The 27,686-nt window shown below is 39.6% G+C and overlaps 1 protein-coding gene across 2 annotated transcripts in view; it reads left to right on the top strand.

Moving 5' to 3' along the window:
* The window catches only part of MTHFD1L (methylenetetrahydrofolate dehydrogenase (NADP+ dependent) 1 like), a 248,969-nt gene that overhangs the window by 169,321 nt on the left and 51,962 nt on the right, over positions 1 to 27,686 (top strand). For both annotated transcript variants that reach the window (XM_034765426.1, XM_034765425.1), the window contains exons 25-26: positions 10,012 to 10,119; positions 12,569 to 12,721. In XM_034765426.1, the coding sequence (XP_034621317.1) occupies positions 10,012 to 10,119; positions 12,569 to 12,721 (261 nt within the window). The remainder of the gene's footprint in view (positions 1 to 10,011; positions 10,120 to 12,568; positions 12,722 to 27,686) is intronic.

The following is a 27,686-nucleotide window of genomic DNA, read 5'->3' as shown; positions in this document are numbered from 1 at the left end:
GTTCTGTTTTTTCATTCTGAAAAGAGGATGGCTGAGGGAATTGGGGGAGGAATGAGCACTTATCTTCAGTGACAGCCCCGCTACCAAAACCTCACATTCTAAGGTGACCATGTCCTCCCATTTGTGTGTTTTTTCTTGTTGCCTTTCGTCTAAATCCTAGGATATGAGCTCTGTGGAACAGGGAATATCCTTAGGGAGGTGTTTTATACCATCAAATGAGGCACCAAACCCTGTGTGGGGTCTTCAGATGCTACTATGATAGAAATAAATAATAATACTCAATTTGTCCCTTTGCTAGAACGCCTCCCAACCTATGACTTGTGACCATTTTTCACTCACTTTGAAACTCAGGCCACCCGGCTTTCTCTTCCACCCATTTGATCAAAGAACCATCTATCAGCATAGCCACATTGAGGGGGGGGGGGGGAGCCCATTTCCACACTGTTGTATAAACCCCTCTCTTCCCCAAGAGAGTTTGCTTCAAGCAGAATCTGGATGTGTTTTGCACTGAATCAAAAGTTTTGAGGTTGGAAATTCTTTGTTCCCATCCCTCTCTTGCCTTTTTTGGGGGAGGCTCTTGACAGCATGGCAGTTTTATGTTTGTTTTGATTAAATATTTTTCCCATTCTTTGCGTCAAGCAATTTTTGGACACAGCTGGGGTTTGAATGTTGGGGAGATGAAAATAAATCTCTAAGGCCACAGGCTTAGGTGTTGTTTCATGAATTGTTTAACTCAACTAGATATAAGCTTTTCCACAAATTAAAAAACAAAAATCTATCCTATGCCCACAGAGAAAGGGTGTGCTATGGGCTTGGGGATCATCTGGTCAACCACAGAACTTCTGGAACCAGAATATACAGATGAAATAAAAAACATATTTATTAAAGTGTAGAGGAAAACTCAAAGAAGTAAAAGTTTAGCTATGCAGTCAGCTATTATTTTAGCATGGCACTCTATCACCCCACAGCACCTACAGCTATACTATTGTCATGTGTTTTTGCTTGGCAGTGTTCCTGATACAAAATGAGAGAGATGTATAAAGACGGTTTCATTTAGTTGAGAGATTATTATTTATTATCTTTTTAGTGTATATATAAGTTCAAAAGCATCAATCCCAAGCTCAATGCTATTTTAAGAATTTTTTTAAAATGCAAGCCAGATAACAAAATAACAAACCCAGGGGCTTCTTCTCATCACAGAACAATAAACCAGCCAACATATTGCTAATAGACAACTGGACTAAGACAAATGTTTAAAGTATGTAAACTGTAAAACTTTTAAAGAAGAAATGATGGCACAGCAGCATGGACATACATAACACAGGTGTTTAGAAAGCTTCCATGGGTGAGCGCCATCAGTTTCTGCAAAATATAAACGTTCTTAAAGATAAAATAACCTGAAATTTCTATCCCTTATAATTGTGAAGAGCCCCTTTCAAACGTGATGCAAGCAGGAATCAATGCAGTGCTGTTTTCTTAAATCTCATTCAAATAACTCCTGTGCTTCTGCTGCTGCTTATAGCTTTGCCAAGCTCCACCAGAGTGAAGATGGAATAGAGTCTTGTCAGTTTTCACTCCAGCCATTCAGAACAATGTTGGATTTGACTCTCCTGCTATTTGGTAGACACTGAGAAGGAGGATTTAAAAACTAAAGTAACAGACCATATCCAGTCATGCAGCAATCTCTGAGGTTGGATGGGGAAAGTGAGAGAATGCTCCTTCTACTAGCAGCCAGAGAAGCTTGGAGGGGCTTCAAATCTTTTAGCTAGTATCTGATACAAAAGTGGGAATTCTGAGCAGGGTCAACACTCTAGTTCACCACCTTTACCTTTCCTATCAGTTAAGATAGGGAGTTGGATTCTCACCTTGGAGTTGTCCCGGAACGCATTCCCCTCTTCCCCCCTCCTTCACATTGGTCTTTGGATAGTAGGTTTAATCTCTGGCTTATTGGTGTCTGGTAAAATGTCCAGGCATTACATGTGAGAGGATGGGAGTGAGCACGTGGTTTAGTGAGAGACTGATGTGATAAATTATACAAGTACTTTATTGAGAGGTGTGAGAGGGGGGGATTTTGGTGAGAAGAAGAAAGAAGAAGAGGAAAATTCGGAAGAAAATGTATGTAAAGAGAACGATAGAAGAGGGATACATGGAGAGAGAAAGAAAAGAGGAAGCACACTGAAGACAACTCAGAAAAAATATAACCCATTGTAAGAAAGCAAATGGGGATGGGGGGGGGTCAGTGAGTAAGGCCAGGATGTGAGAGTCTATTATAAATGAGAGCCATTGTAAATTACATTTGTAAATAGAAAGTGTGTTGACAATGTTGGCATTAAGTACATTACATAATAAGTAGGGCCCTACCAAATTCACGGTCCCTTTTGGTCATCTTTACGGTCATAGGATTTTAAAAATCGTAAATTTCATTATTTCAGCTCTTTAAATCTGAAATTTCATGGTGTTGTAATTATAGGGAGCCTGACCCAAAAAGGAGTTGTGGGGTGGAGGGGTCGCAAGTTTATTGTAGGGGGGTGGTTGGGGTACTTCTACCCTTCTGCGATGCTGCTGGATAGTGGTGGCTACAGGCAGGAACCCAGCTCTGAAAGCAGAGCCACTGCCAGCAGCAGTAAGGATGGCATGGTATGGTCTTGCCACCCTTCTGCGCTGCTGCCCACAGAGCTGGGCCCTGAGTCAGAAGCCACCATTGTCTGGCCGCCCAGTTCTGAAGGAAGCAGCACAGAAGTAAGGGTGGCGCGGTATGGTATTGCCACCCTTACTTCTGTGCTGCTGCTGCTGCTGGGGTAATGCCTTCAGAGCTGGGCATCTGGCCAACAGCCGCCACTCTCCAGCTGTCCAGCTCTGAAATCAGCACAGAAGTAAAGGTAGCAATACTGCTACCCCCCCTAAAATAACCTTGTGACACACACCCCCCCCGCAACTCCCTTTTTAGTCAGGCCCCCCCCCCAATTTGAGAAACAATAGTCTCCCTGTGAAATCTGTATAGCATAGGGTAAAAGCACACAAAAGATTTCAAGGTGGAGAGACCAGATTTCACGGTCTATGACGTGTTTTTCATGGCCATGAAATTGATAGGACCCTAGTAATAAGTAGTACCAAGCAGTGCTATTCCTTTACATTACAGGAAACGGCTTTGGAGAGACTTGGTGGTGGGATAGAAGGCACATAGTAGCGCTGGCTACTAGATTTAATCATTGGGCTAGTAGGTATTGAGAAAATTTTCAAGCCTAGCTCACTAGTAAAGGGAATGAGATCTAGGTTTCTTTGAATCACACTGAGATTATTATGGGTGAAACCTGAAGGCAACTCTGCTCAGACATTTAATAACTTGAATGTGTTAGCATTTTAAACTTAACTAATAAAACTGCTGTTAATGTAATGATGTAATATAATTTTTGGTCACCTGAAAAAGTATTTCTATTTTCAGTGTAATTTTAGTTCAGGTTTTGCTAGTAACACAGTAATACATTATTTCATTTTTCTGTTATTGATATTTTCACAATTAAACATGCATGACAACACCTTGATAACACTGTCAAGACAGTGCAGGAAACAAAAACAAAACCATAATACAATTTAGAAACTTGACAAAATCTTTTAAAAATTTCCTGGAAAATTTAAGGAACAGTCTTAGAAATATCTGCCAGTGCAGGAATTAGTTGTCATAAATACACATATTGGCATATAAATGTCCAGTTTATAAAGCAGTTTAAACAAATCCATTAAAGTAAAAAAAATTAAATTCCAAAACTTCAGAATCAGACAACACTTTCTTATACGAATCTTTCAGGTCAGAGCTCTAGGTGGTTTTAGACAACAGCATCATCATACCCCAACAAAATGTCCTTTATCTTACTAATAATCACCCACAGTTCAGCAGTGAACTCTATGGAAGCAGCATTGGAACAGTGTGTGAAGTCAGATCTTTACAGATGAGATTTTCAGCAGCGCTCAGCATTGATTTAACTCTGATCACATTGAAGTCCACAGGAATTTTACCACTGAGTTCAATGGGAGCAGAGTTAGGCCTATTCTGAGAGCTTCTGAAAATCTCTCCCTTAAAGACTATATCAGGAAATAGGTGGATTTTGGCCCTAGATATTTTGTTGTCATTACAGTACATTTCCAAATAGCTTTCATGACTCTCTCCGTGTCTGGGATAGATTCAAAGTCATAATTAAAGTTGGACTAAGTATTGAGGAGTCAGAATAGTCTGGAATCTAGTTTAGAGGTAATCTTTATTAATAGATTATTGTTATTATTACCACTATCTTTGCATATATAGTTTGCAGTGTTGTGGTAGTCATGTTGGTCCCAGGGTATTAGATAGACATGGTGGGTGAGGTAATATCTTTCATTGGACCAACTTATGTTGGTGACAGAGACAAGTTTTTGAGCTTATACAGAACTCTTCTTCAGATGTTATGTTACATATTATGTTATATATTATTATCAATTATCTACAGTAGAACCTCAGTTACAAACACTTTGGGAATGGAAGTTGTTCGTAAATCTGGTTGTTCTTTCAAAAGTTTACAATCGAACATTGACTTAATACAGCTTTGCAACTTTACTGTGCAGAAGAGAAATGCTGCATTTAACCATTTTAATTTAAATGAAACAAGTACAGAAACAGTTTCCTTACCTTGTCAAATCTTTTTTTAAACTCTCCGTGTATGTTTTTAGTAGTTTACATTTAACACTGTACTGTATTTGCTTTTTTTTTTTTTGTCTCTGCTGCTGCCTGATTGCATACTTAGGTTCCAAATGAGGTGTGTGGTTGACTGGTCAGTTTGTAACTGGTGTTCGTAACTCTGCGGTTCTATTGTATATCTTGCATATGTAGTTTTATTCAGGTGGATTCCTCAGTGTAATAATAATGAAGTTAATATTTTTGTGACTGTCACTATAGCACTTGTTGCATTTTGCTGTACTATATTAAATGCTGCAGGATGGGGGTTATATCCAGCTCTTGGAGCTAAGGAGTTAATCATATTCGTGATGTTCGTGACTTGCCGTTTGAATGAACTTGTTTCCACATTCTGCATTCTTATGGGTTGAAGCATGTACCTCAGGTGTCTCTAAATGTGTCACTTTCCGGCAATATATGTGCTTTCTAACAAAGCTGTGAGGGTCTGTTGTTTCCCTAGAATGGCACCAACAGGTATGCATGCAAGTTAACCCTACTGCACTTCATGTCATGTTCAGTATAAATGTACATTGACTGTTTCATACTATATTTTGTACAAGGAGCTCATCTGAAATGAGTTCTCCAATATCTTTAATTTATACTGCATTTAAAGACACCAAAACTACCAAAATTAATGAGTTGGTTGCTGAAAATGTCTTTTTTATCAGCTGCTTAAATTTATTCAGTTTATGTAAAAACATCCACAGCCTTATATAGAGCACTTCGGGGGAGGGAATTGGATTTAGTTTTTTTAATTTTCATTTTTAATTGTTTGTAAAATGGAGTTTAATACAATACATGCCTAGATAGCAGGAGCATTGTGAAGCTGTTTGTGAGATGTGTTGACAGCATCCAATGTAAGATACTGTGGATAACAAAAAAAAAAAAAAAAAAGAGTAAGTGACTTAGGAGTCTAATTCTCATTGTGATTAAGAGTTTTGTGCTTCTAATTGTCAAATTTCTAAAGGTCTTTAGGCACCTAAAGATGCAGATAGGCGGCTAGTGAGATTCTTATTAATTTCAATGGGAGTAAGGTACCTAAGTGCTTTTGGAAATCCCACTAGACCCCTAAATATGTTTAAAAATCTGGTCTAAATCCCTTTTGCAAATGGGGCTTAGAAGCCTAAGTTATTCAGGCACTTCTCAAAATTTTACTCTGTGGCCCTGATTCAGCATGTGCTTAAATCCCATGGACTTAAAGTTAAGCATGCTTTGCTAAATTGGGAACCTTGGACGTGCAAAGTATGGGCCGGATCCTGCAACTGGATCTGCAAATGTGGATCCCTGTGCCCATCAGTTACAGGATCTAGCCCTATGAATGTTGTTGTTGTTAACATCATTAAAATTATTGGTTCCTGTACTGCAATATGCTGAATGCTCTCAACTTCTATTGAATTGCCATGGCATCTCTGACTATTATTGCACATTATTGCTGTTTAAGATGCTGTTTTCCTTTTAGAATTCTCTTAACAATGCACACTCAATATCCTTTCTCTGATTTGGTGGCCACTTGTTCAACACTACTAGAATATTTGTGTTCTTGCAATTTGGAATTTTTTTGCATACAGATTCTTCTGACTAGTCCTCTCCACTTAGGAATTTCTATCTCATTGGATTTTGTGGAATCATTTAAGTATAGAACAGAAACAAGAAACTTTAATGTTTTTGTTTGATGAGTTTTAGTTAATTCTGACTAGTAAAATTCATAGCATAAAACCTTTGTTATGAAAAAGATATTTAGGCTGTTCTTGTTTCTTTGAGTGACCTGGTAGTTGGAGATGTTACTCAATGACTCTATTAGGGTTATAGGATTTTAGTAGCAAAGCATTTGATAATTTTATTGAGAAAGTAGGGATAATAAGCCTTCTTAAAAGGCAAACACAAGAAGAATCATGAATTGTTCATAAATGTTATGTAGACATCCTGCTCACTGCAGTGGTAAATAAGTAAAAACTGACTTCAATTAGTAGAGCCTCGATCTTGATAAATATGTTTTTTGTTGTTTTAATTTAATTGAGTGTATGCATCACGAACTGTACCTTGTGGTTTCTATTTAGAAGATAGTTCATGAAATTACATTAAATTGTTTAGATGCTTTACTTAAAGTCTTGAGTCATGGAGGAAAACTTTTAGTTCTGAACTCTGAACTGGTATTAAATAGGGATAGCCATGGGACTCTAAAAAATATAATACCTTTCAAAAAGGTCAGTTTCAGATAAACGGGGGAATCCTGCACACAGTACAATGCCCCTCAAACTCAAGCAAAGTGTGTGTGAGAGCAAGCTCAGGGCTGATTAGAGAGTGATTCTCAACCAGGGGTCCAAGGCCCCCTGAGGGGCCGTAAGCAGGTTTCTGGCAAGCCACCAAGCAGGGCCAGCATTAGACTCGCAGGGGCCCAGGGCAGAAGGTTGAAGCCCTGCTGCATGGATTGAAGCCCAGGATCAGAGCCCTGCTGCCCGCGACTGAAGCCGAACCCTGAGCAACGTAGCTTCATGGGGGGCCCCGGTGGCCTGAGACTCTAGGCAATTGTCCTGCTTGCTACCCCCTAACACTGGCCCTGGCTTTTACATGCAGAAAACCAGTTATTGTGGCACAGTTGGGCTGTGGAGTTTTTATAGCATGTTGTGGGGGCCTCAGAAAGAAAAAGGTTGAGAACCCCTGGATTAGAGAGCTCGAGGCTTGCTCCTGCCAAGACAATACTTAGCTGGTGCACATCCAGTTTGACCTGACTAAGTTCCATGCAATTCTGAAAATAGGCTCAGGCATATATGCAAGGCCTCAGCCACTAGCCTCCCCATTGGTGTGTACGTGTCTTACTCTTGTGACAGCCTCCTCCACCTTTGAAAACTGCACTTGCACATACTCTTACAGTTGTATGTTTCTGCCTGGCCAAACATTCAAAAATTGGGGCATTATCATTACCCAAATATAGTTTAAATCGGAGCTTGAGGAGTATTCTAAATTCTTGTAAAGCAGTATACTGTTTTATCTCATAGAACTCCACTGATAGGCTTGGACTCAATCATGCAAGCTTTTAAGCAACTTCTGGGAGAGGCAGGACACCCTCTCCCCTGATTAAAGTAATCAGAGCTGGTGGTAGCCAGCACCTGGCAGGAATGGGCCCTTTGTTTGGAAATTATAAATATGGTCACTGGAGGAATAATTACAAGAATTGTCTTGGAGTAGCCTGTTTATGGAAAAATGGTCTGCAGTATTGTGAAGCAAATACAGTTTGACTCTAAATGAACAGCTCTGCCTTTTGAACCCTTTATTGTGACTTTAACACATTCTGCATCTTATTTAAAAAAAAAAAAAAGAAGTTAAAAACCAGACAAAGAGGCAACAGGAGGCTTTCTGTTCTCTGCCAGTCAGCTTATTGACAGTAGACAGTGGAATGTTTTCTTGTGCTGTGGCTTTGAGTACTTGGCTGCATCCAGGCAGCACCCAAAAGACAAGTTAACAGAGATGTTTTGCATTTTTTCCTCTGTATTTACAACTGCAGCTGACATGAAAGTATCATAATAATGGTCATGGGAGAGGTTTAGTCTCATGATGGCTATCTATGCCAGCTGAAGTATTCCACTCAGTTAAGAATTGCATCCGGGATATTTATGATGCATTATCTCCAACTTTCATTAGATTTTATTGCATGGGTTGGAATCTGTTAGAAAGCCTGGAGTCAAGAATGTGACATAATCCCATGCAATTAAATGACAGTAGCCATATAGTCGTCATGTTCAAAAGATATCCAGTGGCCTGGTTTTCATTAGACCCCATTTTACCAGACTTTTGTGGGGGAAGGGTCTGGAACAAGACTTAGAAGCCTTATTTGTGTTGTGATTTAGTTTATTCTAATGGGTGGCAAGCCAGCTTTTTGTTCTTGCTATGTCTCTAGTACTGGAGATCCCATTAATGTGAAGTCGGTCTGCTTTGGAATTTTATCTTTCAAAAATAAATCGTAAAATCAGAAGTAATAGGAGCCACAAAAAGAGTCTGGCTGACACAAACCCTTGTGTTCAGTTGATGATATAGCCCTGTGTAATAAGGATATCTTTAAAGGGATACTGTGGAACTCATAAACAAAAGCTGGTGCACACATGCTCTGTGTGCTAATATTCACAAAACAATTTCTTGACTCAGATCAAAATAAATATTTCTGCTTTAAAAGCTCAGGGGAAATGAGAGGTTATCAGGTCTTTCTTTACAGTTTTTTGAAGTATTGTTTTCACCTCCTAATGTACTTACTTTAAAAGAGGTCTGGAATCCGATTGGTAAAATTTTTTAATTGGACACTTATCAAGTTAAATGTGATTTTAAAATATAACTCTAGAATGCTTAGTATTTCTATAACATCTTTCCTCCAAAGATCTCAAAGTGCTTTACAACATAGGTGCTTACAAGGGGGGTGGGGAGGAGAGCAGGGAAAGAGAGAATCAGGAAGAATTTTGGTCAATGCAATATTGACCCCTATATGGTACCTGCTATAAAGTTTCTTTTACTTCTGAGGAACAAGCATTCTCTACCACTCGGTACCCTGTCACATTAACTGCAGTTTTGTTAATCATGATAGCAAACACAATTATGTAGTGATCCAGTCTGTTGAGAAAAATTTGAGGCCCCCGGTACATTATTTTCTGGGGCCCTACCCTCTCCCATTGCGCTTTTACACAGACCTTTTGGAGGCCCCCTGAGCTTGCGGCCCTGGTGCAACTGTTCCCTCTTCTTCTGTCTCCTCCTCCCCTCCTTCCCCCGCACCCCCCAGTCAACCCTGGTAGTGATCACTGTTATCCATTGCAGCTTTTTGGCTCATGTCCTATGTCAATTCCTGCTGCTTAAAACTAAGCCAAGAATTTCCTCCTTTCTTGTAGGCCTGCAAATGAAAAGTAAATTTATACTATTTTGTTTATGAGAATCCCTTGCACCCCAGGATGCCTTCTGAGGAAGGGCAGATGATGTTGCCATTCCCACTATTTTGGGATTTCTGCCAGAGGGAAGGGGAATTAGTGCATCCCCCCACCATGCTGGCTGTGCCCTGTGCCTGGCTATTACTGCCTGGTTTGGGGACTGTACAAACCACCTACAGCTTCCATCCCCCCAAAACCATGGAGCAGCCAAAACCATTTTCCACCCGTGTACTCCTCCTGTATAAGGCTTTTTCCATTACAAAGGCCCTTCACTTACCAGAGGAAACCTGCCTATCTCTGGACTGAATCTGACTGAGAGACTTGGACAAACCCTCAATACAGAGTATCTTAGTCCCTCAAAGACCTCTATTAATATTTTTGTGCTCATCTTTGTTTCTACAGCTTCCTATTATTGAAAAAATAAGGATCATTGCTCAGAAGGTTTATGGAGCTGAGGATATAGAATTGTCTCCTGCAGCACAATCTCAAATCAGTCGTTACAGCAAACAGGTAAAGTGACATCAAAGCACACAATCTGGAACACTGGACTTGATTCTCCACAGCCTTGCAACTTATAGTTATACTTGTGCAAATGGAGTACAAAGTGGTTGTAAAATGTTATCACATCAATATGGACCATTTTAGGACTTGTCTACATGGCAAAGTGCATTGAAGGAGTGTGGTTTGTAAAGTGCACTAATGCAATTGACGTTAATTGTTTCAAAGAGGACTATGTTAACATGAACTAAGTATCTGCGAACTATCAGGGTCTACAAGGGGCAGATAGAGCACAACATAGAATCATAGAAATGTAGGGCTCGAAGGGACCTCGAAATGTCATCAAGTCCAGACCCCTGCACTGTGGCAGGATCAAGTAAACCTAGACCATCCCTGACAGGTGTTTGTCAACTGGTTTTTAAATGCTTCCTATGATGGGAACTCCATGACCTCCCTTGGAAGCATGTTCCAGAGCTTAACTACCCTGAGAGTTAGAATTTTTTTTCCTAATAGCTAACCTAAATCTCCCATACTGCAGATTAAGCCCATTACTTCTTGTCCTATCTTTAGTGGACATGGAGAACAATTGATCACCATCCTCTTTAGAACAGTCCTTACCATATTCGAACAATGTTGTCAGGTTGCCCCTCTGTCTTCTTTTCTCAAGACTAAGTATTCCCCATTTTTTCAACTTTTCCTCATAGGTAAGGTTTTCTAAACCTTTTATCATTTTTGTTGCTGCCCTCCTGAACTCTTTCCAATTTGTCCACATCCTTCCTAAATTGTGATGCCCAGAATGGACACAGTACTCCAGCTGGGGCCTCACCAGTGCCGAGTAGAGTGGGACAGTTACCTCCTGCATCTTACATACAACATTCCTGTTAATACATCTCAGAATCATACTAGCCTTTTTTGCAGGTGCATCATATTGATGACTCCTATTCAATTTGTGGTCCACTATCACCTCCAGTCCTTTTCAACAGTACTACCGCCTAGCCAGTTATTCCCCATTTTGTAGTTGTGCATTAGATTTTCCCTTCCCTAAGTGAAGTAATTTGCATTTGTCTTTATTGAATTTCATCTTGTTGAATTCAGACCAATTCTGCAATTTGTCAAGGTCATTTTGAATTTTAAACCTGTCTTCCAAAGTGCTTGCAATCCCTCCCAACTTGGTGTCGTCTGAAAATTTTATAAGCATACTCTCTATTCCATTATCCAAGTCATTAATGAAAATTTTGAATAGTACTGGATCTAGGACTGACCCCCGTAGGACCCAACTAGATATGTCCTCCCAGTTTGTTAGAAAACCTTTTATTAACTACTCTTTTACTACAGTCTTTGAACCAGTTGTGCACCCCCCTTACAGTAATTTCATGTAGACCACATTTCCCTAGTTTACTTATGAGAAAGTCTTGCGGAACTGTGTGAAAACCCTTACTAAAATCAAGGTATATCATGTCTAGTCTTCCCCCTTCACTAGGTCAGTAATCCTTTCAAAGAAAAAGATTAAGTTGGTTTGGCATGATTTGTTCTTGACAAATCCATGCTAACTTTTCCTTATAACCCTATTATCCTCCAGATGCTCACAAATTGATTGTTTAGTAATTTGCTCCAGTATCTTTCCATGTATTGAAATTAGAGTGACTGGTCTATAATTCCCCAGGTCTTCCTTGTTCCCCATTTTAAAGATAGATAGTATATGTCAGAATACTTTACAAATCACAGCCCTCTGTTGTGCTTTGCCATCACAATGTAGACATTTCCTTAAGACTCACTTTGCACAAGTGTAAATATCTACACGAAGTGCAAGGTACTGGAGAATTGGGCCAAAAATTGGACAGGTTTGATTTTATATTTGACAGAATATAATAAATTCAACTTTTTTCTTATCTGATACATTCAATATTTGTGTTTATTGATTTTTCAAGCTGGTGTATAACCCACAACACATGGATCAATAATCTTTTTTTCAAGATAAATTTCATTTGTTCAAATTGTTTCTTCCATTTGGTTAATCACAATCACTTTCCTATTAAGGCATCAATTACTGCTAGATTGCATATCATAGGTGCTATTTGTACCAAGACTTTTCAGTCATTCTGGTGAAAGGCAGCCTTCTCTCTGTCAAGCGTCTGTTTTAAATATCATGAGTGTGTCTACATGTTTGAAAACTGGGTGCCTTTATTTAATCCTAAAACAGATGATTGAGTAGATGTGTAATAGGTAAAATGCTGCAGGCTAGGGACTTCATTTGCAACTTTAAAAATCAGAATTAGATGTTTTCCTAAAAGATAGGCTCTGGTTCAAACAGGAATTATTTTGGGGAAGTTCTGTGGCCTGAGTTAGATAGGAGAGCAGACTAGATGATCACAGTGGTCCCTTCTTGCCTTGGAATTTGTGACTGTATTAATCTGTGAATAACCTTACAAATAATATTTCTTCCTTCTTTATCTTCTGTCAGGGTTTTGGAAATCTTCCAATTTGCATGGCAAAAACTCACCTGTCCCTCTCCCACCAGTCTGAGAGGAAAGGTGTTCCAACTGGCTTCATTCTTCCTATTAGTGATGTGCGGGCCAGCATCGGAGCTGGGTTCATCTACCCATTAGTAGGAACGGTGAGTGACAAATATTAGACTTGAAATGTATCTTTTCTCTCTCTTCATAACACAATTTGTCATGCAAGCACATTTCCCTTTTGCTATTCAGAGCAACAGACTATAAGTAGTTATATGAGTTTTCGTTTGTTATATAAGTGATCCCAGAGAGTTCATGTTTTAAAAATCATTTTATTTTTCTGTGCTTTTTGGTTCCAGGCTAGTAGGACAAGATGGGCTAGTGTAATTCCTGAGTTGGAGTTTCACATTTCACTTGAAAAAGTAGCTCTTGTGTTGGTGTTTTGGACATTTTCAGGTGAACTTAAGGGAGTTAGGCACCCAAATCACATAGAAAATGAGGTTTACAAGCCCAGCTTCCTTAGTTTCCTGAAAATCTCAGCCTGTATCCACAACCTGCTGGATTTAGATGGATGGACTGAAGCGTTTGCATGTGTATTTTTAAGTATATTTGCCAGTATCATCTATTCTACTATGTTTGCATAAAGTATAAGATACTAATATAAAGCCATCATTGCATTTTTAGGAATAACTTTGTAACTCTGTTCATCATAGAAACATTTTCTTCCTACCCATCCCTTCAAAGTAACAGCTTAGAGTACAAGGCTTATAATACGTAACGTTCCACTTTTTCATCTGGTGTACTGTTGTGATTCGTAGAAGCTGCTGTCCTTATCGCCAGCCATATTAATTTTGTTTGTGACTGCTTCTGACATCACATGGCACGAGCTATTACTAGTCCTGTAGCTGAATCATGGAATGGTGCTAGAGAAGGGACACAGGCACTACTGCATTTCCGGAGGAGAACACTTGCCTGGTGTTATCTCATCTTCCCAGAACGCAGCATGATTTCCTTACATGGCAGCACACTGGGGAATGGCTGAGAGCATCTAACTTATTGTTTTAAATTCCCTCTGAAACAATCAAATGTTGGAAGCAAGGAAGGAAGTTGTTCCTGAGAAGGAGAGGTCCTGGAGTTCAGGGAACTGTGTCATTAGGACTCACTGGCCTTGGGGATATGCTTTCTATGTACGTGACCAGGGTAAGTGCATTCACCACAAGTGCGGCACAGTAGCTACTAGGATTTTCTAAAAGTGCTGTCAATCATATGGTTGGACCCTTCCATGTACATCTAGTAAATGACACTCATAACATCTGATACTTTGATGAATGAGACTAAACTCGAATTACTGACAATAGAATGAAATAATTAAAAGTTTTCTTCTTACTGCCAAATTCCATCTTGGACTGCACACATACATATGGCCAGGCGGGGAAATGAAAGTCCGATACTGTCTGGTGCCCCTTCAAATTCATGGAAATGCTACTCTTTAGGTTGCCAGAGAAGGATGTGCTGGGGTTGGGCTTAGTAGTGAGGCCTAGTATGCATATTTTAGTGTATACTAGCCATGATTCAGCATAAATCTATGTCTTGTGCAGATTACTCTTAGGCCTAACTGGAGTAATGTGCATGGGGAGGGTTGTCCATGGGTCAGTGGTGGCCAGAATAAGGCCTCAAGTGTGCCTTGTATAGTGTTTGCCCATCTGGGGCAGTTATGCCAGTTTCAAGCCTGGAACCAAAATTTAGGTGGTCATGGAGCAGGTTTTGCATATGTGATTTCCGACTGGACAGACTTTGAAAGGCACATGTGAGCCAGGCACTCTATCTTTAATGAGAGACATAGTGCTCATATGCAGATCTTTTTCATATCAAGGACTGAACAGACAATTTAATGTGTAACCTACAGTATGTCTGTATGTACTTGTAGTCATTCTTTATTATTATGTATTTGTATTCTAACAGAGCCTAAAGACCCCATTGTACACACATAGAGTAAGTGTCCAAAGAGTTATACTCTAAATAGACAGACACTGGATGTAACATACAAGCAGAATGATCACATGATTATATGCAAGTGTCATATTAATTCTACAGTTTCCTCTTTTCTTGTTGTTTGGTTGATTATTTTCAATACTATACTTTTAACTAGTTTTTCTAATATTGCTTACATAAGGTAATCATAACAGCCCCTCTTTAAAGATTTGTTGGCACTTGTGAATTTGTTAAGCAAGACATTATAATCCAGTGACCACTAAGGAGTTCAACTAAGATTTCTTCTGTGGCTCTTAGTTTATTCATTTCTACTTTATATAAAAAGTAAAGTAAATTTATAAAATAAGCTCCTTAAAACTCTTGTAGTCCTGTACAAATTAAATGTAATTAAATGAAAATAAATTGTTATTTAAAAATATAGATCCTGTTATGAAGTTCCTGGTTTTAGTAGCATTTTGGAGCTCTGGAATCAGATTTCTGGAAGGATCACTCATAAAGCTTTATCACTCACTCACATTACAGAGTTAAAGGTTATGATTGTCTTTAAACAAACTGTAGTGATAGTTTAGTGCATTTTTCTCTTTCACCCCCATCCAGATGTTCCATGCTCTGGAAGTGCTATGCTGTCAGCAAATTTGCGTGTTTCATTGAGCCCTAGGATTTGCAGGCATTATTCTTTCTTCCACAGCTCAATATTCCAGAGTCACTTAGTCTATATATGTAAGGAAGCCACCTGAAAACATTTGGTTAGCCAAAAAAAAAATTAGAAGGGGATGAACGCTGGAGGTTTTTACTTTGATCATCAAAGTAACCAGTGATCAGATACTATGGTACTATCCTTAAAATAGATAGCACTTGGGAAAACATCCCATTTTGAGATCAGGTTGGATTAGATTACAAAGAAGAAAAACGGTATTTTAAAAATAATTATTTTGTTGGTTGTTGGTTCAGTTAGGGAAGGGACAAGGATCCTAATATTTAATCTGCAGAGACCCTTAAGGTGTTTGGAAGTCTTTTAATTCCACAGTACATGATATGGCACTGCACATTCATTGAAACTGCAACGATAATTCTAATACTAATTAAGTGTCGGGCATCACACTGCTGTCTTAAAGTATGATTTTCACCTGTAGGTATTCCCTTCACTTCAACATGGAAGAGCTGTTCAGTTGTTTTTGTTAATCGCTTTAGTACAGCAAACAGCTTATTAGAACTCTGCTTTAATTGGCATGGCTCAAAGCTCTCTACTATAAGAACAAACTTAACCTGAAAGAGTATTTTCAAGAAAAAAAGGTAATAAATTCTCTTTCAGCAATAATTATTTGCAATAACAAACATGTGATTTAACCTTGTATCACTAGAATGTGTAAATTAATGCAATTCATATTTAACCTAGCATTGAAATGGGACATATAGCTTCTTGTGTAACACAAACATGGTATGTTGTCTTCACATTCTATAAGCAGTGTTAGCTTTGTGTTATGATTGGCTCTGTTTCCCTTTCAGCATGGAAGTCTTTCCAGGAAAAATGAACTGAGCCTTATCAGAGGAAATCAGCAGTAAAACAAGAGGCATATGTAATTAACACTGCATGGCTTTTATCACAGTTCCCTGTGACCCTGACCCACGGGCTGCATCACTCTCACAGGTGGACTGTTGACATCATTGCTTGGCTTTACAAAGTGGAGGCAGGAAGGCTGTTGGAGTATGTTTAGGAAACCAGTGAAGTCATTCACTAGTAATGCTTGGGTGGAGAATTACTCGATTTTGTGATGTGATTCTACCCACCCTCAGAAAGCCACTGCAGTTTTGTACTTTCTCACTTTTCAGCTAAGCCACTTTTGTTGTTGTTGCTCTGTTCCATATACTGCACAAGTATGCAAGCTTCTTTTACTGCAGTTTGGTTCAGTTAAGAAACAATATTTTCAATCATGCAAAAAAAGTCTCTCCTTTAAGAGATGAGAAAGAAATGACTTCGCCATTAATTGTGAGGTATTCATAGTACAACTACAACTTTTGCCATGATTCATCTCTGATAACATCACTGTGAACTTGAAACATTTAAAGCCCAAGTCATATTTTAAATAAAGATTTTTAAATACAGGTTAATGTTATTTATAAAGCAAGATCCAACTGAAAATATGCGCAGCCTTGTGCACCAGGCAAACCCTGGAATGTCACAGATGCTGTGTACTGACCTATCTGGAGGAAAGGTCAGCCTGTCACAGAAAGTTATTCCTCCCCTTCACGCAGAAAACACCTCCAGACCCTGTGTGATGAATTGTGAAATGATACGCTCTCACTCTGCTAGCAGTGATTCTTGGGACAGCCCATCTCCTTGCCTGATTTGACACTAGCTATAAGAATTATAAAGCCCTCGTTAATTTCCAAATGTGGCTCACAATGAGGAGACAGCCTGGCCTGCAGTCTGCCACGCTAAAATAATTCCTTGGATGGTATTAAGAGAAGGCCTCTTAATGGACTAAACTATTTGAGTGCTTTGTGAGGAGAGGAATTTTTCACACCACTAGTGCATTTACAATTTATTGGCATCTTATTATTGTGACTAATAACATAAATACATTTTGTGAGGGGGTGCCAGTGTGGCTGGCCCTTTAAGGGGAGTTGGGCCCAGCCCCACCTATGACTAATCAGCTGCCTACCAGCTGAAGCTGTGAGGCCAGGGATCAGGTGATAGTTTGAAGATCACCCACCCCAGCCGTAGGCAGCTGATTAGTCACAAGTGGGTCTGGGCCCAATTCCTCTTAAAGGGCCAGCCATCCTGTGGTGTGGGGGAGTTATCCTTTTAAAATGTGTATGGTGGTGAGATTTATAACTAGCTTGCAAACTGTCTAAGTTAAGAAGAGCTTTTAAGTACAATCTTTAGCATGCTCACAAAGAAATAGTGCCCAGCTAGACTCTATGCTAAAGTGTAACATGCTAAAGAGTGCACCCCTTGATCTGCCAGTTGTGTATCTTGTCCTATAAATATTATGCTGCAGTCTGTATTGTGAAAACACTAAGAGGCCTCATTGTGTTGCACAAACACAGATGCAGAAATGATCCCTGCTTATAGAGCTTTCAATCTAGTTTGAAATTAGGTATGACAAATAAATAGAAGTGAGGGCTGGGGAAGAGAACAAGATCACTTGGTTACACAGAAAGAACAGGAGTACTTGTGGCACCTTAGAGACTAACAAATTTATTAGAGCATAAGCTTTCGTGGACTACAGCCCACTTCTATGCATCCGAAGAAGTGGGCTGTAGTCCACGAAAGCTTATGCTCTAATAAATTTGTTAGTCTCTAAGGTGCCACAAGTACTCCTGTTCTTTCTGATCTGAGGACTTCTCTGTACTAAGCCAAAAAATCAAGTTTGGCTTAGTACAGAGAAGTCCTCAGATAAGAAAGAACAGGAGTACTTGTGGCACCTTAGAGACTAACAAATTTATTAGAGCATAAGCTTTCGTGGACTACAGCCCACTTCTTCGGATGCATAGAAGTGGGCTGTAGTCCACGAAAGCTTATGCTCTAATAAATTTGTTAGTCTCTAAGGAGCCACAAGTACTCCTATTCTTTTTGCGGATACAGACTAACACGGCTGCTACTCTGAAACCTTGGTTACACAGGTTAGCAATTGCATAACATGGTGATTTCAAATTGGAAAGTTATAATAAAATGAGCTGTCTCCAATCACCACACAACCTAGCCTCATTGGTTTGACTGCTTCCCTGTAAACATCAGAGTAGAAATAGGTCTTGGGGAGGGATTTGAAGGTGGACAGGGAACTGGCTTTATGGATTAATTCAGGGAGGATATTCCATGTATAAGGGACAGTATGTAGATATGTGCAGGAGAAGGCTGAAAACACTGATCAAATGATGGAGGTTAATGTGATAAAAGATGAGCAGATCAGTTTAGATCGAGTGGTGAAGAGTTTTAAAGGTGAGGACAAGAAGATTGAAATTTGATGCAATGGAAAATAAGGATTGAAAGAGGTGCTGTGCTTTTATGTGTTCATAACTATCTCAGCAGCTGCATTTTGAATGGATTGAAGGGGTGATGTGTGTATTTAGGGCAGGACAGAGAGGAGAAGGCAGGAGATGATAGGATCTGAATGAAAGTTTTAGCTGAGTGGAAAGAAAGAAAGAAAAGGTCAGACTCTAGATATGTTATAGAGGGAGAAATGGCAGTGTTTGGACTCAGCCTAATCGTGTGGGGCAAGGAAGAGGTAAGAGACCAGGATGAACACCAGGTTATGAGTCTGGTGAGAGGGTGGGGTATTGTCAACAACGACAGAGAATGGGAGAGAGGGGATGGTTTGGAAGGAAAGATAAGCTCAATGTAAATCATGTTAAGTTTGACAAGAATTATAACCAATAATGCCATAGAGACAAGGTAAAACAGAAGTTGCTCCTATAAAAGATAGTTCCTTGCCCACCTTGTCTCTCTAATATCCTGGGACCAACACGAGGACAACAGTGTCATAGGCAAAGGAGAGAGAAAGAACAATGAGGATGGAGTACAGGCCCTGAGACTTGGCTATGAAGAGGTCATTAGACCAGTTAATCAGAGTAGTTTCAGTGAAGTGGAGACGGCACTGCTGATTATTGGGGAATTCTTTGAATGAGCATATGAAATAGATGGAAAAAACAAAAAGGTTTAGTTGGTTTGAGAAAGAGCTGCTAGCAAACTTCGCAAGAACCTAAGACATTTAACAGTAGTATAAAAGGTAGAAGGCTATGTATTTAATAGGACAGCCAACTCGGACTTCTTCATGAAGTCTAACATTAACTGCTGTTTGCCTGAACCATTGGAAGAGTAGAGCAAAGGCACAAGATAATCATGTCTCTCTCTCACACACATTTATATCTGGTTATATCATTGTTGCACAAATGCTTATTTAAATCAGTGGGATAGTACCATAGAAAATGCATCTTCCTAGAAAACAGGGAGAGGAAAAATCACCTGGCACATACCATTTCTTGACATATACTCAAGGTATTTTCATTCTCCATAAATAGTACATATTTAGTTTCTGTTGACAGCCATGTTTAGAAGATATTAATGCTAGAAGTACTGCTAAGCCACCACCTTATGCTGACAAATTTGGAACTTTATTCTAAATTCAAGCCTAAACCCAGCTGCAGGGCACCAATAAAACAAGGTATAACATACTGAATTTCCTCTGTACCATTCTGAATTGCTTTTAGATTGATCAGGATCCAACATCTGTGAGTTTAGCAGAGTGCATTATACCCTGAAACGGCTAAGAAATTTCTGGTTGAGAAATAACATTTGCATAGCCCAGTGCATCACTTCTGCAGATTAAATAGTCACCTGCGTCACTGCTTTGCAGAACTGTTTCTGGGCAGGAGGTGGAAATAGCTCAATCTGTAAAATTAGACAATAGATCTTAGCACAGCAAAAAACAAAAAGCCTTTGACTTGGTGGATTATTTAATCTTTTGCAGCAAAGAGCTGTATTTGCCCAGTTCAGTGTGCCCAAGAGCTGTCACACTCAAAGTGCTTGTACTAAGGACTTAGTTCTGCATATACAAAGCAAGAGTATCCCTAGCCATGTATACTCCATGGGCATGACCCCCATTAAAGAGAATTATTGTAATATGACAGTATTTAAACATATAGCTAAACACTTCAAAGGACACCTTACGATGAAAAATCACAAGTGCACTCTGTGAGGTTTCAAAGGTCTCTTTTTTTTTCAAGGATTTTCAATACGCAGCTCTAACATGAAGTTAAAAGATGATATGCGGGTTCTTAACTCTATATAGTATTTTAATAAAATGTGTCCTACAATTGTCACTTTAAAAAAATTCATTTAAATGGATTTTTTAAATTAGACACATGTTTATAGACAGGAAAGGGTCTTATATTTCACCTTAGTCAGTAACTAGGACCCTTAACTTAATCCATCTCTGACACTGAATTTGAAAATCTTCCTTCCTCCACCCCAGTTTAAACATGTATTATATGTAAATTACATACTGTGGTTATAGGCAACTGTTATTAATCTAAGTCACCATTATTTATACTGAAAGATTTTAACTATCTAGTTTATTTTCCCCCATGTATACAGGAGGCTTTTTTGGATTTCTAGCACTTTACTTAAGTTGTACAATGAAGCTAGTCTGATTTTATTGATAGTCATTTTCACTTTGTTCCTGTGTATCCAGAGTTCTCAGCTGAGGTAAACTGTGCTGAAATATGGTTAAAATTGTATTGCGGACAACCTGAGTTCTAGTATGGTTTGTCTGGGCAATGTGGCTGGATCAAGTGCTGTTATACTATACAGTAACGTTGTAGTTATGTTCCTGAAAAATGCTACTTTAAGCGAAAACCTGTTAAGCAAATCCAATTTCCCCATAAGAATGACTGTAAATAGGAGGGTTAGGTTCCAGGGAAATTTTTTTTGCCAGACAAAAGACATTATATACATATACAGTACAAATTTTAAATAATTTTAAACAAACAATACTGTACTCACCAATTATGATTGTGAAGCTTGGTTGAGACAGGGGTTTAGTGGGGTCGGGACGCAGGGGCTTGCCCTGCTCCACCCACTCGGTGTTCCAGCCGGGGAGCGGGGTTGAGGCTTGCCCTGCTCCACCCGCCCAGAGCTCCTGCTGGAGAGCGGGGTTGGGGGCTTACCCCGCTCCCCGGCTGGAATGCTGGGTGGGTGGAGTGGGGTAAGCCCTCGACCCCGCTCCCAAGCAGGAGCGCCAGGTGAGCAGGCGGAGCGGGGCGAGCCGAACAACCTTATAATAGAACATTGCATGATTTTAAACGAATATGTTCTCTAATAGATCAGCAACCTAATAATGAAACAATGTTAACCGGGATGACTGTAAGTGAGGAGTTACTGTACTACAAATACAACTGTAGTAGAGGAATTCATTATACCATCATTACATCCCTGGTTTTAGTACAGTATGGGGACAGTTAAGGTTCACGCTTCAAAATCTTGGCTACAGATTCAGTTATACTTTAACCATAATGTGTGACAGTCATGTTGTAATGAGGCCAACCAACATGACCTCTTTTTCTGAACATTTCATTCACCTGTCTCTGATGCAGTACTGATAATAACCTCAGTGCAGGAGAGAAGCTTGCCTTTTCAGCAGTTACAAAAGGACAAAAGAGATGAGGATCTTCTGTGGAGGTAGGAACTCTTTAGACAATGCATAGTAGCTTGTTTTCAGATATCTTAAAAGACTTGCAACAAGAAAATAACACAGCTACACAAGGGAGGTACCATTTGGGACCCGAAACAAATGATAGATTTTGGCTTCAGCTTTATTTGCAACTAACAAAACATGAAGGGGCAAACTTTGCATGTACTGAATTGCAACCCAGCAATGGGAAGTTAGGGTTTTGGGCAATTTACCCACAGTGTATGGCATATGTTCACTGGTGGTGAAGACAGAGCAGGAAGAGGCTGCCTTCTGCCACTGCATTTTTATAGGTGGCAATCTGCTGGCTGATCCCAATACTGCTCAACATTTTAAGACGACTGCCACTGGTCAACAGCCACTGCGGCACTGCCTACCCTTTTTGTGTATTTGAGTTCATATATGGTTTGGGGGAAAACAAAGGCCTGATTTGATACCCATTCAGATCTCTAGAAAGACTCCCAGTGACTTCAGTGCACTTCGGATTAGGCCCTATATTTTCAAACAATTAATTTACAAATTCTCTTGACATGGTAATATTAAAAGCTGTGTGATTATGTATGTTGAATGTGCTACCTTTGTAGAAGGCAGATAGAACTGAATGTACAAATAGTGTGTCAAGTTTGTTGGAAGAACACCTCTTGGGATTTTTATTTTGCTGATCATTCTTTGGTTTCTATAAATCATTTATCAGATGGTTGTTAGTCATATGATTTGGAGAGACAAATATCTGATATGTCCCTTGTGGGCAGCCAGAAATTCAAAGGGTGGAGTTAGTGTCAAATTATTCAAATTCTTCCTATCTATACATGAATATAGAAAATATTTAGTGTATATATGTATGAGTTTGGAAATAAAATGTTATTTCGAGTTTAAAAGTGATTTAAGGGCCTCTAGCAGGAATCTAGCTGGAGGCTGCTAGTCAGTAACTGAACTGTTTTATTGAGTCCGGATAAAGAAGGTGAAAGACATTTTGAACTTAATAATGTTCCCAGCAACTTGCTTTCCTTCATTAAATTGTGTAATATATGATGAATAATGCACTAATTGACAATAAAGAGGACTGAATATTTGTGCCTATTGGTCAAGGGATTATGCTTGTTAAAACAGGAAATGAACTCTGATTTCCTGTTGTAAAACTATTTTGTGCTTAATCTTTGAAAGAAGATGTGAGGTTAAAAACAGGTTACGCTGTACATAGTAAACATATGCCTCTTTAGAGGTTTTGAGGGAAAGGAATGCACATTTGGCAAATTATTTTCATCTTTAATTGAAAAATGAAGCATGTTGTCTCATTAAGTGTGCAAAGCCTATAGAGACACCAGAAACTGAGCTCCTGTAACACTGGTCTACAATTTTTGAGAAGTCGTCTGCTTCAGAGATAAAATGTAACAGAAGTAACAATTGCTGGTATGATCTGTTGGCTCTCTCCAAATCATTGGCACTGCAAAAGGCATAGATTTCCTTTTCCTGTTCAACCACTGGCAAAGATTTGTTGCACAAGTGTTGCAGCATATGTGTGGGGCCCACCTCTTGTCCTGATCTCCAGTCTTGCAGCCAAAATAAAGGTGATAGGCTTTCTTAACCATAGTGGTTATACTGCGCTTTTGTGATGCAAAAAAATCACTTCACCACAAACATAGCAGAAGTTATCTGCACTGTTCACGCAAGTACGAGGCATCTCTGCTCACTTTGGCTAAACAGAAATGTGTCCCTTTGCAAAATCAAACACTGACAAATAAGAGAGCACGACACTGTATGATTTCTAGAGCTGATATAGGGCAATTTGTTCAGCAGAGTGATGTAAGCTTCGTTATGATTGCATCATCCATGACTTCTAGGAATAACATGATGCAGTTCATATCATGTATGACGCAATACCAGCTTCAGATTGCATCATTCATTGTTTTGCCTAAAAAGCAAGTACTGTCCTAACCCAGTCATAGATTTATTCATAGATCCAGTCCAAGATGTATTTTAGTCATTTCTGGTTTAAATTGAGATCCCTTCCCTTTATAACTCACTTATCCTCCGCCATTCCCAAGTCAAGGGTCGTATATATTGACCCAATAGCATATCTTGAAAACTAGAGTCAATCAACGATTTTAAGCATCATTTTCGTTCTCAGTGACACAGAATTAGTAAAGTTTGACTACATTTATTTCAGAAGCATTTTGGATGTAGAGCAGTGTTATTTTCATGCTACTCTGGTTTTATAACTATAATACCTTATAGTTACATCCTATGGACTTCGCCTCATTTGTGAAATGCAAAGATCCTAAGCTGAAGTGTTGTCCCCATTTTACAAATGGGGAAACTGAGACACAGAGTTTAAATAAGGCCTTTTACAAGTCAGTGACCGATCCAGGAATAAAACTCCGGTCTCCTGACCTACAAAATCATTCTTTAATCATTGGATAGACTACCTGTATGAGACTTTTAGTTGTAAGAATTTGAAATACCAAACTTGTGAATCCTCTCCATTGAAGTGCCCTGTCTTACATTTTGTGAGGATAAGATGGAATTTAGAACACTAGAAAAATTTGCCCTCCCCAGAAAAGTCTTTCCCAGATCATAAAAAAATTCATACCTCCCCCCTCCCCGTCATTTAATCTTGACTCCAAATCATAGGACAAATTCTCTCACACTATATCCTGCTTATCTGATGTGAACCAAAGAATTGCTTTGAAACAACCAAACATTTAAGGATATCCGCCTCATACCTAAATTTCAACCCTACTTCAAGGGAGAAAAGCTCAATAAAGATAGATCAGAAACTGCATTTAAATCCAGAGGCATTTAAATCCAGAAGAACAACGGTACGTGCCACCAGATTAACTTCACAAAGCACTCAAAAATTGATCCAAAGGTATCTGCGGAAACATTTGAGGTACTCAGTTCCTTAACATGTCATGGAATATAGAATGTCCTTTTCTGTCTTATCTCCAATTTGTCCTTCCTGTCTACTCTTGCTGGTGATTCCTTCCCAAAAACAGGAAAAACCTTAGTGGCAAAACCTCTTTAAAAATAATGTCAAGAAATTATAAAACATAAATCTTATGCTTGAGGCATAAGCCAACCGCTTACTGCGCAAGGTGAAGTGTTCACCTATTGGCTTTTGTATGTCACCATTCCTGATGTCCGATTTGTGTCCATTTATTCTTTTACGTGGGGACTGTCCGGTTTGGCCAATGTACATGGCAGAGGGGCATTGCTGGCACATGATGGCATATATCACATTAGTAGACGTGCAGGTGAATGAGCCCTTGATGGTGTAGCTGATGTGGTTGGGTCCTCTGATGGTGTCGCCAGAGTAGATATGGGGACAGAGTAGGCAACAAGGTTTCCTACAGGGATTGGTTGGTGTTTCTGTGATGTAGTGTGTAGTTGCTGGTGAGTATTTGCTTCAGGTTGAGGGGTTGTCTGTAAGCGAGGACTGGCCTGCCTCCCAAGGTCTAGGGATCATTTTCCAGGATAGGTTGTAGATCGCTGATAATGCGCTGGAGAGGTTTTAGCTGGGGGCTGTATGTGATGGCCAGTGGTGTTCTGTTATTTTCCTTGTTGGGCCTGTCCTGTAGTAGGTGATTTTTGGGTACCCATCTTGCTCTGTCAGTCTGTTTCCTCACTTCCCCAGGTGGGTATTGTAGTTTTAAGAATGCTTGATAAAGATCTTGTAGGTGTTTGTCTCTGTCTGGGATTGGAGCAAATTCGGTATGTTAGGGCTTGGCTATAGACAATGGATCGTGTGATGTGTCCTGGATGGAAGCTAGAGGCATGTAGGTAAGGATAGCGGTCAGTAGGTTTTGGTATAGGGTGGTGTTTATATGACCATCACTTATTTGCACTGTTGTGTCCAGGAAGTGGATCTCTTGTGTGGACTGGTCCAGGCTGAGTTTGATGGTGGGGTGGAAATTGTTGAAGTCCAGGTGGAATTCTTCAAGGGCATCCTTTCCATGGATCCATATGATGAAGATGTCATCAATGTAGCAAAAGTAGAGGAGGGGCGCTCAGGGACGAGAGCTGAGGAAGCGTTGTTCTAAGTCAGCCATAAAAATGTTGGCATACTGTGGGGCCATGCGGATACCCATAGCAGTGCCACTGACTTGAAGGTATAAGTTGTCCCCAAATCTGAAATGGTTGTGGGTGAGGACAAAGTCACAAAGCTCAGCCACCAGGTGTGCTGTGGCCTCATCAGGGATACTGTTCCTGACAGCTTGTAGTCCATCCTCATGTGGAATATTGGTGTAAAGCGCTTCTACATCCATGGTGGCCAGGATGCTGTTTTCAGGAAGATCACCAATGCATTGTAGTTTCCTCAGGAAGTCAGTGGTGTCTTGAAGATAGCTGGGAGTGCTGGTAGCGTAGGGTCTGAGGAGAGAGTCCAAATAGCCAGATAATCCTGTTGTAAGAGTGCCAATGCCTGAAATGATGCAGCATCCAAGGTTTAGTAAAGTATATAATGATAATAAATGTATGCGGTCATCACATTCTATAATCAGAACCAACTGAGGATAGACCATCGAATGACAAAACAGAACTGGGAATACTGCTGACCTGTCACAGCAGCAAAACTGACCCTTTATAATTCAATTATGTTGAAATATGGCCTGCACACCAACATGTCACCCAAACTATTCACATTCTTTTAGCCACAGATTCACGCTCATGATTTGCGTCCCTCTGTATTTAAGGTTATTACAAGGGAATTCTTCACACACCAAATTATGATTGTTGTATTCATTATATCTAATCTTCAATTACAACCATTTTATGTTCATGGTTTGTACAGCTCTGTTGACAAGTGCAGAGGTTAACCCTTTGCCTCCAAGGGTCAGAAGTTTTCGGCAGTATGTGCTAATGCAAAAATAAATCATTGTCGAGTGGCAAGAACTTGGGGCCACTGGTGCCAAGGGGAAAACAATAATTTAGTGATATAAACTGTCAAGATAGTTATTTTTAACCTTTGGTTTAACCTTTTCACTTTGTAATTTTGTGGGTTTATTTGCTAAATCTAAGCATGAATACCATTGACTTAAACCAGGCATAATGCAAACAGCATAATGTAAGCTCCTCACAAAGCTTTGCCAATGCATCTCAATCCTGACCTACGAACAGTGCTGTTATTTCAGGCCTGTACTTCTATTGATAGGGTGACCAGATATCCCGTTTTTATAGGGACGGTCCCGTTTTTTGGGACTTTCTTATATAGGCGCCTATTACCCCCACACCCTGTCCTGTTTTTTCACAGTTGCTATCTATTGAACACTTTTAAGGGTATAACTTGACTACAGTAGGGTTGCACAAATGACTCAGAGTGCACAATTCATTCTACAGAATCTTTATTACAGGTAATGATGTGCAAGAAAGAGTCAGTTGTGATCTTCAAACCATGTTTAATTTGGCGTTGACCATGTGGTGTAGACAAATGACAGGTAAGGTGTGATCACCACACAGACTTTCACTTAGAAATGAAGTTTTTAAAAACCCGGGTTTCTACAGGTGACAGGCTAGTCTTGTCCATTGACCTGTCTCACCTAGACCTTTTTTATCTTCTTTTTTAAAATTAGACAAATATCCTCTCAAAATAGAATTACATGGAAATTGTTTGTGACTAATTGCATCTTGCAGCAAGTAAAATGACGTTACCTGCATTCTACTGCTATTCCCCAGTATTTTGTGCTTTTTTTTATTGTGTTCAACACTGAAAGCAAAAGATTCTCAAAGGACATTTAAAATTAACTTTCTTCGGGACCTTTAGTTAGTGAATCTATAATTGTGCACTACTACTTAATAATAACAATAGTTCTAATGGACGCATACACATAGGCGTGGGATCTAGTGGTGTGGGGAGTGCTGTAGCACCCCCAGGTTTTACGTGGGGCTCCGCTCCTGGCCCCGTATGTGGAGTCCCGGCTGCAGGCCCTGCGCCCAGGACTCCGCTCCT

The sequence above is a fragment of the Trachemys scripta genome, chromosome 3, assembly GCF_013100865.1.
Source record: "Trachemys scripta elegans isolate TJP31775 chromosome 3, CAS_Tse_1.0, whole genome shotgun sequence".
NCBI classification, from domain to species: Eukaryota; Metazoa; Chordata; order Testudines; family Emydidae; genus Trachemys; species Trachemys scripta.
The sequence above is the reverse complement of the archived record's forward strand: the minus strand, read 5'-3'. Positions and strand labels throughout refer to the sequence as shown.